Raw genomic sequence first — 14845 nt, forward strand, 5'->3', positions numbered from 1 at the left:
CTGTGATAGCAGCTGCTGTAGAGTTTCTCTTTCCTTGTGTTTAAGGAAAGTGCAACAAACCAAACSAGTCACCTGCCAGTACAACATAGCACCATCAAAGCCAACTAATGCTTGGATATGAACTTTCTACTAGGAAATATTGATCAGGAACAGCTCTGAGTGCACTTGACTGATAACACTGACTATAAAAATTCTTTCCAGTTATAAGTTACTTTTGTAACATTGTAATGTTTGTGCTGAAATGTTCTATGCTGATGTCTCTTGATCTTGCTCACGTGTATTGGCTAGTGGCCTAGTTAAATTATTTGTCTATTTATGAAACAAAATGCACAGTGTGTTGTTTCCTTAGTGTTAACACCACCACWTTTGTGAGGATGAGTCTAGTGCTTTTTGCATCTTGCACAATCTTGATATTTTTCAGGATGAGAGACTTTTTCTAGATGTGTGCATGTGTGTTGATAGTATATATATTCACTTTATAAAAATCCATGTAGGTATAGCCAAAATAAGAGCCTCTGAAACAATAATGATGCACTGCAAATTGTAYAAATTTGCTAATCTGGTTAAAGTAATGCTGTCACTTGACTGTCCTAACCAGTCTGCCTGTGTGACGTAGCCGCAGAGCTGCAGAAGCTGCCTCGTCCCTTGATGGCACATACACTGTTTTGTACATGAGCTGTCCTCTGCTCCAGAGGAGTAAAATAGGCATTTCCCTTCCGTGGTTGTTAAAGGTTGGGGTGCAGTAAATCACAAGAGCTGGAAACCTCATTCTCTTGTGCCTGCCCTCTCAGCCCATTTCTAACTGGCACCCTGAAAGAACATTGTTCCGTGGAGTAAGGGGATCTGGCAGAAGAAACTGGGACAAAAAGAGTACAAAGATATAATATAGAGCTGAAAGCAAGGAGAAGGACAAGAGAGTAGCACTCTTGTGCTTATCTTCTTTTCCCCTTCTTTGGAAAAGAAGATAAAGGATGAAGCAAGACAAAAAAAATCTCTTAAGGATGTTTTCTGTATATATTCAGAGGAGGAAGTAGCACGAGTGAGAATCCTGAGACCAAGCCAAAAACATAGAGCCTAGAGGTCATTGAGATTGGGAATGTCCTTGGTGGAGTCCTGGGCTTAGTAGAAGGAGCTAGAGGTGATGAAACCTGAGGCATGAGAGAGAGGGCTCAGTTGAACTTCTTGGAGASTGATCTGTTCATAGCCTTGGAAGGGTGAATCAAGGTGGGAATCCTGCTGTTAATGCTGGTGGAAGCCATGGACACAATATCCTGTCCCCTCTGTAGTGCTGGCAAACACAGGTGCAAAATAATTCTGTCATTACCTGTAATTACATTTCTGCAGGAAGTGAAGCAGGAATGTTATATATGAAGAAGCCTTCTTTACTTAAGAATCTCAGGTCTGAGAGGTGTCCTGCAGGAAAACACTGTATGGTCATGCAATTAAAACCAGGATCATAAAACTATATTTAAACGTTGTGGCCGGAAGTAAATTAAAGTTGCATGGACTACCCTTGACTAAGGGTAGTCCAGATTAAGCTCTTGACTCTGCAGGTGCAATCSTAAAATGTAGCCTTTTTGTCCAAGTAGTGCAATTAAAGGGTCAAGAGGTAGATCTTTGTGCTCAGGGTAGGTGTTTCCTAAGCAGCCCTGAGCTTTTGAACACAATTGAGTATCTTTTTAAAAAGTTACGTTTCTTGTGAAATAGCTGAGTTGTTATTCATGATGAATTTTAAGATGTCTCTTAAACTGCCTTGAAATGCTTTCAGTAYAATAAAGGTACAGTTTCTCCTCCTAGAAAAATTATATTTTCTGACTTTCTTTATATTCAGGTTTTTTTCTGTTTAGAGTGTATTGTTACCTTTACCTCTGGCTTCCAGGTTCAGACCCCAGACTAAGTTGTTAGTTGGGTTAGTTAGTTGGAAGTTTAGTCTTAGTTAGGAAAAAGGTGGTAATGATAGAAATGCTTTTTGAAGAACGTAAATGTTTGCAGCAGAAATACGCAGCATGAGGAGTTACAGCACGAAGAAACACTTACCAGTTGGCAAGATGGATATTTGAGTACATGTTATCTTGTCAGTAGAGGTTAAAAATTTAAATTGCCAGACAGCTGGCACTAGGGGACTCTTAACAGCAAGAGGAGAAGCCAACAAGGAAACAAAATCCTTCGTCTGAATTTATATGATGAGATGATTGTAGCTTTCTGGTAATGGTATCTTCATTTCARCAGCAGTACCAATATATCTTTCTAGTGACGTGGTTGAGAGCAGAAGTTGAGAGGGGTTTGCACGTTAAGCTGTTCCTGGTGCCAGATGCCATGGAGCAGCATCAGGGCCTTTCTCCCAGAGTCTGCTCCGTTGTAAAAACAAAGATTCTTTGGGGATTAACAATTTCATGGAAGAGTTTAATATTACTTAAAAGTTTAATCATTTAAAACACTGCATAGTTTTTATTACAAAATGATTTCAGCACTTTTAAGTAGTGAGTTCTTAGAGCAGATTCATCTAATGTCCCTAGATTAGTGTCACTCTGTAAGTAGTGTTACCAACCATTCCTACACATCAGCGGCAGTRATTTCCAGAGAGAAACCTGAAGAGAGGTTGGAGAAACAGAAATTTGTCTTGGTTTTCCAAGTTTCTTGGTTTCTTCCAGAATGTGCACTGGAARAATTAAGGTTTTGAAGGAAGCCTCTTGAACCAAAATCCTCAGCATCTTCCTTGTTCTTCAGGTGTCTTTGGACATGTGAGAAGTTAATAGGTTGCCTTCCAAAGGAATCCGAGTGTAGCTGCATCGAAGAGAAGAAGTCCTTGTGGATAATGTATCTTCAAGGACAATAGGGGACAATATGGCCTTATGTTGCTTAAATATTATTTCAAAATACTGCATGCTAACGTGCCACCAAATCTCTTGAATTTTGGGGGTACGCGTGGAAGTTTTTACTGCTTGTTATAAAAGCGACACTATTTTGGAACTCGGTTAGGATGCTGAGGTGTCAGTGTGTAATGAAACATAAAAGTAATGTGTGTGGTATTGTGAACTGTGGGCTGCTTTTGAGCTTTTTCTCCCCRTTTTCCAAAAGGTTCTAAATCTATGCAAGATGGCTGGGGAGAGAGCGATGGGCCAGTGACAGGAACGCGGCATTCCAGCTGGGAAGAGGAGGAGGAGGGAGGAGTCTGGAACACAGCAGGCTCTCAGGGAAGCAGTTCCTCCCACAACTCAACAAGCTGGGGGCAAGGAGGAAAGAAAACACAAATTAAGGTAAAACACTCGAGTGACTCAGAAGAGCCGTGTTGTCTGAAAGCAATATGACTGATAATGTTGGAGCATTGTAATAATTCTCATTTTAAATGGTGCTGCAGAACTCTACTCTAAAGGTACCTGGTGCAGTGTTGTGAAAAACGTAAGCTTTCTGGATTTGTTTTAATGCATTATGCCTGTTATGACTAATAAACCTGCCAGCAGGTGACAAATTCTCCTGGCATGTAGACTGCAGAGCTGTTACCAAATGGAACTGAGCAATAAGTATCCCAAGGCTACTGCTCCTCTCCTGCTGACACATCTGTCAGCCTTAGGCTGCTCCTCTGCTCCTTGCACGGCAGCCTGCTGGAGCTGAGCTTTCCCAGTCCCTTTTGGCTCCCGTCCTCTTTATTTTTACTGTCTGCTGGGTTTGGATCTGACTTTCATGTTTGTTGTTGTTGACCCTCGGCCCCAAACAGGAGCAGGAGTTTGGCAGCAGCCAAAAAGCGCAGTTCTCCGGGATGCTAACGTTGGATATGCCATAAATGTCACAGAAACGCTGCTTTGGCCACTCCTCCACAGGACAAAGTCAGGAGGCCAGTGCAGAGCAGTGTTCAAGGGCATTAAAGCAGTGTCGTGACATGGTATAGAGTTTTATCATTTCTGACACGCAAAAATGATTCTTAGGACCTTTTTTTTCCTCATATTTGTATTTTTGTTTGATCCACAGAAGCAATTCCCTGGGTAAATTTCCTATCAGATCTTTTCTGCTGAGATGCTTTCTGGCTTGTTTTTGAACACTTGTAAATCACAGTAAGGACAAATTGAGAGCCAGGCATATGCAGTGCAAGTTTAAAAGCATCACGCTGAAGGGGAAAAAGCTGAGAGAGACTTCTATATGTGACAGGTTGAAGAATGTATTAAACTGTATTAAACTGCTTTCCAAATTACAGAATGAAAGTGAACGTTTGATAAACCTTCTACATCCGTTTCAGGATACCAATGAACAGTCGTATGAGGAATTTTGATGTTGTAAAGGTTTCCCACCATGCAAAAAACAAGTAATTTGTTCAGGAGATAAATTTTTTGTGGTACCTGTATTTTCAGCTGGTACTGCTGCATTCCAGGGCCCAGATAAAATTTGAAAAAGGGAAAAAAATATTCAGAAAAATATTTTTGTCTTTTTTTTTCTTTAGTGCTCATTAAAAGGAGGAAATAGTGATTCATGGATGAACCCTTTATCCAAGCAGTTTTCAAATATGGGATTGCTAGTAAGTGAATTTATATTATTTTTGATACAATTCCAAYTTTGTAGAAACATCAGCTACTTTGCAGTGTATAACTGTTGTGCTGCTTATCTCGGTTTYGTTGGTACATGAGTTGTGATATCTATGGTATTTGGATCTTCAGACTCCTTTGCTGATCAGAAAAGTTTATCAACAAGATCTAGTTTGATTTTTAAAGTTACAATGCAAAAAATTGTTTTTTTTTTTTTTTCCTCCTCTCTATTTCCAACCTTCTTCTCTTCTCGAAGTGCTTTTTGGAGCACTGTCCCACTGTCCTCCAGGCTGCTCTGCAGAGGTCTGTGACTTGTCCAAGGCACTCCGTGTATATTTGAGTTTGTCACCTGTCAATAAAGGAGAGTTACAGCCCTGAGTCTTGTCTCCGTATGTTTTAAGTGATGTGTTGTGGGGCCCTTTTTAGAATGAACAGGGCCTTCTATTAACTGACACTTGAGGATTTATTGGTAAGCTGAATAAATAAATGACACATCACAGAGAGGAAAAAGCCATCTGCAAGGCAGTCCCTTAAAGATATTTGTGTATAAAAATAAAGATTTCTGAAATGTCATGAAAACAGCATACTTTCAAAATACTATACCAACCTTAATCCTGTAGAGCAGGAGTTAGTTCTGTGTAACGCAGGCTCGCAAAAGAGAGTAATGCAGAGGTTCTGTAAAGAGCTCTGGGGCCAGACAAGCTGTCACCAACATGGCTAGGATTAGTTTCTAGTGGCTGTTGGCCGACTGGCTCAAGTTCAGTCTGCTAGACCATGGCTGCTTCTGAAAGCTATGGGAACACCCTGTCCTCAGCTGCCAGCTGAAGAATAACTTGGCAGCGCGTTTCAAGATTTGACGACTTGACGGGTCATGAGGATGAGCTGTCGTTTTGGCCGCTATTCTCAGTGTTTCATCCCTTGACCACTGGGACATGAGGACAGAGGTTCATTTCACAGAGCAGCTGTCTGCCTATCTTTCTCTGTCTGTTGCATGAGTCCATATGTCCAGTTGTATTTCAGAAGATTTGCCACTCAGTTTTAAGGTGAGGTTTGTCCAGGGTAAAGTCAGGACTCCGGTTTAATTTAAAGTGAAATTTGCATTGATACAAGCATGTTCTTCCCTTATTCTCCTTTATCCTTCAAGGGCTGTTTTCTGAAACGCTCCTAAGCTTTGCACAGAAGCCAGAACTGATTTTTTTTTTCTTTCTTTCAGAGTCAAACTGAGGACATTCCAGGCAGTAAGATGGACTTGTCTGTAGGTGCGTGCAATATAATTTAATGCATTTCACGTATGAGACCATGTATGGAGCGCTCAGTGTAGATGACATACTGTGCTTTGGAAAGGCTTGATCCTTACTGTTTTGATGCTACTCATAAAAGCAGAAAAGTCTTTGCTGCAAGCTTTGAAAAGATACGCAGTTGATGCTGATATGCAAGATTRGAGTATACCTGGATAAAATAGAGATACTGAGGAAGAGACATCCTCTGAGACTGTTTTGATCCATGTAGTTTATATCTGTCCCATCTGTTTCAAGGAAACGAGGGTCCATTCTTACATGATAGGAAGAGAAAGACTGATTTRGGTAGCTGGTAGGACACCTGATGATCACAGCATCCTGGGGGTGAAGCAAGGGAGAGGAGYGTCTTCTGTTGTTGATTTATTTAACTACTTGCCTCGGCCTAGTACGAGTTACTGCTGGGTAGGGCTACGTGCTGCACTCGTGACAGCCTCACTGCAAACAGTGCGGAGTTTTAGTAAGATGGATGGCGTGGAACGTCCCCTAAGGAAAGCTGGAAGTGACCACTTGGATTATCTGGTCTAGCTTCCTCTTTGTGTTGCTTGGTCCCTGTTAATCACCTGTCAGTTTGTGCTAACTTCTTTGGCCTGCCCCTATTAGAGGCAGTTCTGTTAGAGAAATACATTTTTGATCTTGAAATCAGTCTTAGTTTTGCATTCTGTTCTTCTCCAAACTTTCTCTGAATATTCTGTCTTGTTATATTGAAATAGAAATACTACAAATTTTGGAAATCTTCTGCCAGCTGAGCTACTTGTTTCCCTGCAGGATCCCAAAGGTATATATTAAAAAAGAGATGATCCATATCTGCTCTTCAGCTCAGATTTTTTGTTTATTGCCCTGAAGATGCAGGCRACCTAATTGTACAGCATAGTCTTTGATACTTGCAAAGAGCATGGGGCTTTTCTTCCTGTTCATGCAAGGGACTCTCAGAGGTGGCTGATAGAATCAGTGTTTATTCGGGTGGTGGTAGTGTCGGCACTTCCAAACATTTCTGTATTCCCCATCGAATTAATTGCACATGATCCTGTGTTGTCATGTAGGAAGAACCAACAGAAGTAGTTCTGGTGACCTGTGGAATCTGCCCGGGTCCCTCTAAACTGGTGTTTTAAGGCCAAGCACAGTTAGTTGCAAAGTCAGTGCCAAAATTGGTACCATGTTTTGGTAAGTTAGAACAGTAACAGGGTCTTATGATACAAGATTACTGTAGCCAACACCAGGAATTGAACCTCTTTACTTCTGAGGTGTTACCTGCCTAAGAAATCATGGTGTTTGGGTTTGACTGGCCATAGGCTCACCACAAGTCATCTATTTCCACTGTCGTAGGCACCTACAGTTTGGTGCAATGTATCCTGTCTTTCTAGCAATTTGAAGATTGTTTCACCCCTTGTACTGAGCATGCTTTGGGATAGCTTTATAGTCTGACTATTTTGCCAGCTTCTTTGATATTTTGAGTTGGACTTTTTCCAAATTAGTGAAAAAATCTGAAATGATAATAGTCTCCTTTTTCTGCATGGGTAGTGAAGAGAAAAGATATTTTTAAGGGATGTTTCTCATACAAGTTCCTGAAATTTGCAGTGCAGGTATCTAGTTCACTTGAGTTTAAGTCTAAATATTCACAGGTTTATTGTGGAAAATTTAAAATTACTGGTAAATAAGTTTTATCTCATGACTCCTTCACTCCTTAGTTTAGTTGAATCCTTCAGCTCCTTAGTTTAGTTGAAATAAGTCCAGTTTTGTGTGTGAGTGCAAGTATATCTGAGATAACCTGTCTGCCTTTACGTTCCCTGTCACTGAGACCATTACTTTAAAAGAAAATGCAGGTCCTTGCCTCAAATGTGCTTGTTGGTGTATGTACCCTTTACATAATAAACAAGGTAACTAATATGGTCAGCTTGTATTGGAATTTGAAATCTTCATGTTGAGCTTTTATATTTTTATACAAATACTTTTGTATTTGTGCAGCAACTTGAACGGCAATTCGTACAGCAACTCCTGTTGCTGCAGTTCATTCAGATAACAAGTGACCTTAATGATATAGTTCAGCCTTCTGAAGAGAGACCTTTCATATAACATTCTTTGAAACAGCTGTGTGTAGGTCTGTTATGTTGCCAGTTGTGTTTAGAGACACTGAAGACTGTGTATTTCCTAGGGCTGTTYTACCAAACTGGAACCTGGTCTGCACTAGTATTGAAAAAATTAGATGATACAAGTTCATGTCCTGCAACTGCAGGCAACATGAATCGTAGTTAGTAATTTTTTTTATTTGAGTACTAGATTTTTAGGAACTGTGGGAAGCAGTTGCTCTAAAACTAGCAGTTGTGCTGTAATTGCTGTTTCCATGGCATTCTGCTTCTGCCATGCTTCTGCCATGCTTCTGCCATTCTAGTGCTGTTAGTTGAATCATTTCAATATTGTGCTCTTAAAAAAAGAGGCAACGGCAAAAATCTAGTCAGTGCTGTCCCTGTTTTGCTGTATCACTCCTGTAGAGGTTCACTATTCTAAAATTTGCTTTCTTTCTCTAAAATAGTTAAGGATGCCAGTGAGATGTAAAAGCATGCTGTTCTGTAATGCAGCATAGTTTGGGGAAAGCATCAGAATTCTTGGATCTCTCCACTTTGACCTCATAGAGCCTCTCTAGAATTTAGACTCTGTTCATGTCACGTCCCTAAGGGTCTTTTAGGTGGAGGTAAAACTCCTGTTTGGATGTTTGGTTCTCATCTGCCTTCAGATACTGCTGCTAGTAAGAATAAAGGATGGTAGTAAGGTAGGTAGTAGAATGAAGAGGATGGTAGTTTGGGTTATACTGATTATAGGACTCTCAGTTCTTTATCTCTGAATGAAGCTTTTGGATCCTTTAGACCTGTCTGCTCTAAGGGGCTTAGGGCTACTGGACCTTCTGGAGGAAGCTGGCCGACACTCCAGAAGACCCTGTGAAGTGGTGCTGAAAGATTGCATCAATCATTTTGATATGTTGTTCTTCCATTACCTTTTACAGGGACATCCCTGATTCTATATAGAGATGGCTCTTATCTTTATTCCATTTAAAAAGCACAGGAAGGCAACTGAGATCTTCCTAAGGCTTTACTGTTATTTTCTCTATTTGCAGGTTATGGGGTTTTTTTTGGCTCTTGGCTGCTGCTTATGAAAGTTTTACAACTTTTCTACTATATCTACTTTTAAAGGTCCAAAGTTGTATTTGCTTGCAAAGCAGGTCATTCATCTGGTTAGGACTGCACGATATGAGACTCTGCTGACSAAATAACTCCAATGTGATATTTTTCCAGTGCAAAGATATATGCACATTGAAGTTAAATCTATGTTTAGAGACCATGCAAATCAAAGAATACTTGTGCTTTGGTATACACAGAGCACCTTGTTCCAAGCATCCTAGAATAGGTCCAGTTGGCAACAAGTAGTTCTTGCTCTGTTGGTCTCAGGCTCTTTGTTCAAAAACATTAATGGTGCTTTTATTGCAAGGTGACAGTTTTGTTTCTGGAGCAAGAGAAGAAAGCAACTGGATCAATAGCATGCTAGAGAAAGGGAGAAAGGGGGTCTGCTTCCGCTTTCTATCAAATCCTTTTAGCCTGTAGCTTGTTTTACTACAAAAATAGGATACTTTTTTTTCTCTCTCTATCTCTCAAATGAAAACTCTCAATATAAAAGTCCAGAGGCACAAAGTCTGATAAAACAGTAAGTAGTCTGTCAGGACCACTCCATATTTCATACGCATTTCCTTCATTGTTTGACAACCATYTTTGTTTTTAATGTATTAACTGCAACTTCTGCAGATGACTGAATTCACAAAGTCCTCCACAAGGACTGGGAAATTCCTTTCCAGATTTTACTGATTCAAGTCTAATTTATACTGCTGCCTATTATAGATTCATTAAAAAGTCATAATCCCATTTAGCATTCAGATGTAGCATGTCAATGTCTAAGCTCATATTACCAATGTAACTTTATGACAAATGTACAAAAAAAAAAAAAAGTCAAGCATTTAACCTGTCTTAATTTTGTGCAGAAAACATTTGAGATGGTCTTGTTTATTTTGCCTATTTGTGTATGTGATAGTCCTCGTGGTTGTTAGTAGTGAGGGGAAATAATTAAGAACTGGTCGTCATCTCTTACAAAGACAGTTGCTCTTTTAAGCTCTTATACGTCTCTGCATGTAGAGCACTTAAGTTTCCAGTGTACTTGTTCATGCACAAATGTTCCTGTCTACTGCAGAGGGCAGATCCAAACTTTGGTGTTTTTAATAGAYTCCTTGTATTATGTAAGATAAAGTTGGTCTTCACGCCACCTTCATTTGAGKTTTTTTTAGCAAGTCCAGAAGACAGATTGCACTATGATTTTCCAGGTTGCTTTAGAGTTTTCTGTGAGCAGAGTAAAAGAATGCCATCATCTCTCTGCCTAAAAWGCCCTGCTGTATTGGAATATAAGCAGCTGCCTCCGCTCCAAGTGGTCTTTCTGCTCTTGAAGCTTCTAAAGGTGATATTTAAAGCTTCGTGTATAATTTAACAAGCCATTTTAAAGGCGTCATTCAGTAGTGTCTGAGGAGTCAATTGGGTCGTTGGGATAACTAAAGAGAGAAAAGGATATTTCTGGTGCTTAGTCATTGTGTTTTGGCACTGACCCAGTTTCCTATGAAATGGTGATGCAATTTTTTCTCCCTTTTGCTTTCTTTTCAAGCTACTGAAAGACAAGTCTGCCAGTCTAAAATAAAAGTGGACAAGCCTTTCGGTAGTGCATTGTTGGCGTTGTGTGTAGTGGTTTGATGTAAATATTGCAATATGTGATGGTTAGATGCAGGACTGAGACCTGCTGGGTAGTTTGTGTGGCCGCTTTTGCAGAGCCTGTTCTAGCTTGTTAGGGCGGGATGAGCACATCCAGGTGACTCCAGTGTGTTACAAGCCAAGATATGTAGGTGATCTGTCGTCGTTTTTGTGATGAACAGTTTGAAGGCATCTGAGAGGATGAAGCTGCATCAACTTTATATAGAGATACATATTCTTTTATAAATATATATACACACAAATACACACACATATATTTCATGGTTGATTTCATAGGACCACCGCAATAACTTAAGGTATGACAATGAATAGTCATGACATGATTACGTGAATACATGACCTAATGACATGAATAACTTAAGGTATGATATGATTGGTCATTAACAAGAGAAGCTGCATTTGAGCAGTTTTTCTGAGAAAATCAGTGTTTGGGAGATTCTGGAGTGATGAGTTGTCTGCTCCATTTGATGAGGATTTTAATGGTTTGTCAGCAGTAGGGTAGCATACCCATCACTAACTAGTTTTACTGCAAAACTCATCGGTCTTGGTTCCGTGTTGTGATGTGTTTTCCATGCTGGTTTTGGACTGACCATTTGGGCTGCTAGGCCCAGTCATGTTTCTTTTTTAAGAAATAAATCAAGCTGACTTCTCCCATGTGATTCTTACTTGAAATGAAGGTGTCCTCATCTATTTCACCAGAACAACATAACACTTCTGCCCTCTTTTAACAGCCATATCTTGCAAAGCAATTGTTTCCTGGCAGCAGTTCAGCGTGTGAGGTAGAAAATTTCCTCAGTCAGGACTTCATTGATGTTATGCTTACAAAGACAGTTGATTTCCTGTTCAGAGTCTCTTATTAACATCTCCACTTTATGTTTCAGCGGGTTTCTTGCTGAACAATGTTAAGCAATTATTTAAGCTGTCTGAAAAGGCTCTCTGTTGTTGTATAATCATTATTTATAGTTTGAGGGAAAAAATTGGTTTCTTGCTGGAGGGAATTTTTGTTATTGCTGTTAAATCTGCTGGTGTTCAGGAATTGGGGTCTYGTGACTGTAGGATAGTGGTGATCAACTGTATGGCACTTCATAGCTCAAAATTCTTTCTTAACACCAAGCCTAGTAAAGGTTAAGCATCATGTGTAGAGAGCTTAAATAATGGTCTCCCTAKAATAGTGAAGTTTTGGAAGGCATCAAGAATTTATCATGAATGAATCTCAGTAGTTCAACAAGGCTATTGTAGAAATGCACATGTTTATATTTAAACATAAATAAGTTGTGATAAATACTTCATTATTAAGTTTTCTAAAGTAAATTAGCTTGTTCAGCCTTTAGAAATGAAAATTCCTGTTCTATTCTTTCAGCACCTGCAGCTATGCTAAGTTGTAAGCCAAATCTGATTTGTACCCTGATTTTAAGAATATTTTTTTCTGGCTCCAAACCTGTTGGCATGAAGATGGCAGCAGTGATTGACACTAATTTGACCTTCTCTTCTGTTTTCTTTGTAGGTGGTCTCCCAGATAAGAAGTTTGATGTAGATAAACGAGCCATGAATCTGGGAGATTTTAATGACATAATGAGAAAGGATCGATCTGGGTTCCGTCCACCTAATTCCAAAGACATGGGAACCACAGATAGTGGGCCTTATTTTGAGAAGGTGAGAGAAATACCTAGGGATAAATGAAAATCAACCTCTGCATTCAAAGTCCCAGCTTTTACCATATTTCCTCTGGAAGTGCTAAAAATGCAATAACTTTGAACAAATCCAGCAACCGAGGGGGATGGAGGTTATATTTGTAGAAGGAATGTATGTGAAACACAGCTGTCAAATGCACATAAGTCAATCGGAATATCTGGAGAGAATAAGGCTTTTTATTCTAGAGCAGATTTCTCTAATATGGAGAGGTTGAAATTTCTTTCCCTTCCTTGGAAAGGTAAACAGTAGAAATGAAATCTAGTATAGAGGCCATCATAATGGTCCTTATGGCTACTGATYATAGTTATGTGCTCTGAAGACTGGTTTAGATCTAAATAAACATTTGTAATCACAGTCTTCCAAGCTTTTTCTGCTTTCATGTCTGTGATTTATTGGAARCAGCTTTCCTGAATTGTGCAACTCCTTATGCTGTATGTCCATGCACTGTTAGCTTCTGTATGACATCTGTTTCTCTGTGACATTTGTTGTATGTTATGGTAGCATCTCCTTCACATTCTTGCTATTTTAAATAGAAGCTTTCCTTACTACTATCAGATATTAATTGCTTCACAGTATGAATTGGAGAGTGTCTTAATGCTTTCAAAATGTTGGTTTTTTTTCCAATATAATTTAAGTGCCTTACATAAAAAAAAATATCTTCAATAATGTAAAATTTTAATAAGTTTAATTAAAAAAAAAAAAAAACCCTTTTAACTCCTCCATTTTGGTATAACAGACCAAAACAAGTTTTGTGAACTCCCTCTGCTGGTTTAATGAGTACATACTACTAGCAGAGCTAGTGCACTCTTAACATACATTATGTTGGTAGGTGCATGCAAACAATAGGAACTCAATATTTGGTTATTTGTGAAGTAGTAATAACCACTGTCAGAAGTGAACATTATTAGTGAAACAAACTTTTCAAAATCTTGTGTTTTTTGAAAAGAAACAATCTCCTTGGACCAAAATCCGAGAAGCTTAACTGTCGAGTGATCGGTCGAGTCGGGCATTTTGTCCTTGTAATTGCTATTACAGGTTAACTTTGCTTCTTCCTAGTCACTCACCGTCCCTCTTTCTCTCCTCTTACGTTCTGTTGCTTCACTAACCACCTCCTGCTGTTGGCTAACTGCTGCTTCAGCTGACTTTGCCTTTCTCCAATCAAGATGGGTGCCTTGGGGATGAGGCTCCCTGCTCTCCCTTCTCCCCTTCTCCCAGCTACAAGCTGTCTCCCTCTGGTTCCACACTATCCAACGTCGGCCTTGGGGCAATCGGCTCAGGGCTCAGTCCCCAAAACTTCGCTGCTAGACAAGTAAGCAGGCCACCTTGTAAGATGCATTGTTATATGGCTGCAACCTGAGCTTAATCCCGGTTAGTTGGTTGCTTGCGTTTCTTTTCCTGCAAAATGAACGAGAGTAACGTTAAGGAAAGTTTCAGATATATCAGGCCACGGAGAATTAGTCCACTTTGGTATTGTGAAAATGTATTTCATCGATTTTTGTTGGCCTCTTACTTCCAGAATCACAGTGCAATGGAAGATTTTAGGAATGCTTTTATCTGCTGGTCAGTAGAACTCAGGCAACTCCTTAGTGGAGAACTATAATTATATCCTAATTCCATGTTTAAAAATTTAGTTAAGGGCTATTGTTTCATACTGCCACCACCAAAAGCTGAATGTTCCCAGACACTACTTAGTGACCTTATATGTAGAAATGTGCTTTTAAAACTGTGCACTCCTTTTGTATTGTTCCTATTCTCTTCTGCTTTTACCACACCTCAAACAGAGAGATTAAGTTAACAGTATTTAAAATTTCTTGAATTAGCAATATTTTTTTTTTTTACCTCTGTATGGAGAGGGGAAGAAACRGAGACATTAATTTGTAGTTTGGAAGTATCGCTGCCTCGCTATTATATTTTGCATTGAGAAAACATTACAGGAATGCAAAGAAATGAAAGAATAGAACCCAAATATTACAAGTAGGCTAGCTAGTACAGTTGCATGCCTAACATGGTGGTGTTTCTTTGTGTTGTCTCTCTGTTTCTATGTGACATAGTAAGTGTTGAACATCAGATCAAGACTGAAGTTTACAGACCTATTCTAGGGTTTGGTACGYAGGATTTTAGGGAGTACTCAAAATGTAGCCACAGCTTCAAGCCTCTCAAAAAAAACTGAAAATTGAGTTGACTCCAATCAGCTCTTTCTAGATTTTGTCTCTTGGATTTTTGGTGGTTTTGCTTTATCTCTCCTCCTGCGTTTTTTGATATGACATCTTCATCTGCTTCTGAAAGAGAAGGTGTAAATTAACTGTTGTGGAAAAGAGATGCAAAGGAGGTGAATGAAGAATCCGTAAGGCTGCCCATATGGAAGCAGAATGGAAGTTTTCTGTTGAAGAAGGATAGTGAAGCATAATACAGTTCTATAGTGGAAGGATGGTGAAGTTAATGAAATTCTGCCATGCAAGAATAGGAAATATTCCGGAGGAGACTGTCACAGAATCGTAATTTGGGAGAAAGATCAATTTATGTTGGGGGCAATGATTCTAGGGTAGCA

The 14845-nt window shown here is 39.5% G+C and overlaps 1 protein-coding gene across 1 annotated transcript in view; it reads left to right on the forward strand.

Moving 5' to 3' along the window:
* Positions 1 to 14845, forward strand: part of TNRC6B (trinucleotide repeat containing 6B) — a 43806-nt gene that overhangs the window by 14614 nt on the left and 14347 nt on the right. Inside the window, exons 6-10 of the mRNA XM_026038264.1 lie at positions 3079 to 3257; positions 4433 to 4507; positions 5728 to 5773; positions 12110 to 12258; positions 13436 to 13606. Coding sequence (XP_025894049.1) covers positions 3079 to 3257; positions 4433 to 4507; positions 5728 to 5773; positions 12110 to 12258; positions 13436 to 13606 — 620 coding nt within the window. The remainder of the gene's footprint in view (positions 1 to 3078; positions 3258 to 4432; positions 4508 to 5727; positions 5774 to 12109; positions 12259 to 13435; positions 13607 to 14845) is intronic.

The sequence above is a fragment of the Nothoprocta perdicaria genome, unplaced genomic scaffold (assembly GCF_003342845.1).
Source record: "Nothoprocta perdicaria isolate Ctin4 unplaced genomic scaffold, notPer1 scaffold_206, whole genome shotgun sequence".
Lineage (NCBI taxonomy): Eukaryota > Metazoa > Chordata > Aves > Tinamiformes > Tinamidae > Nothoprocta > Nothoprocta perdicaria.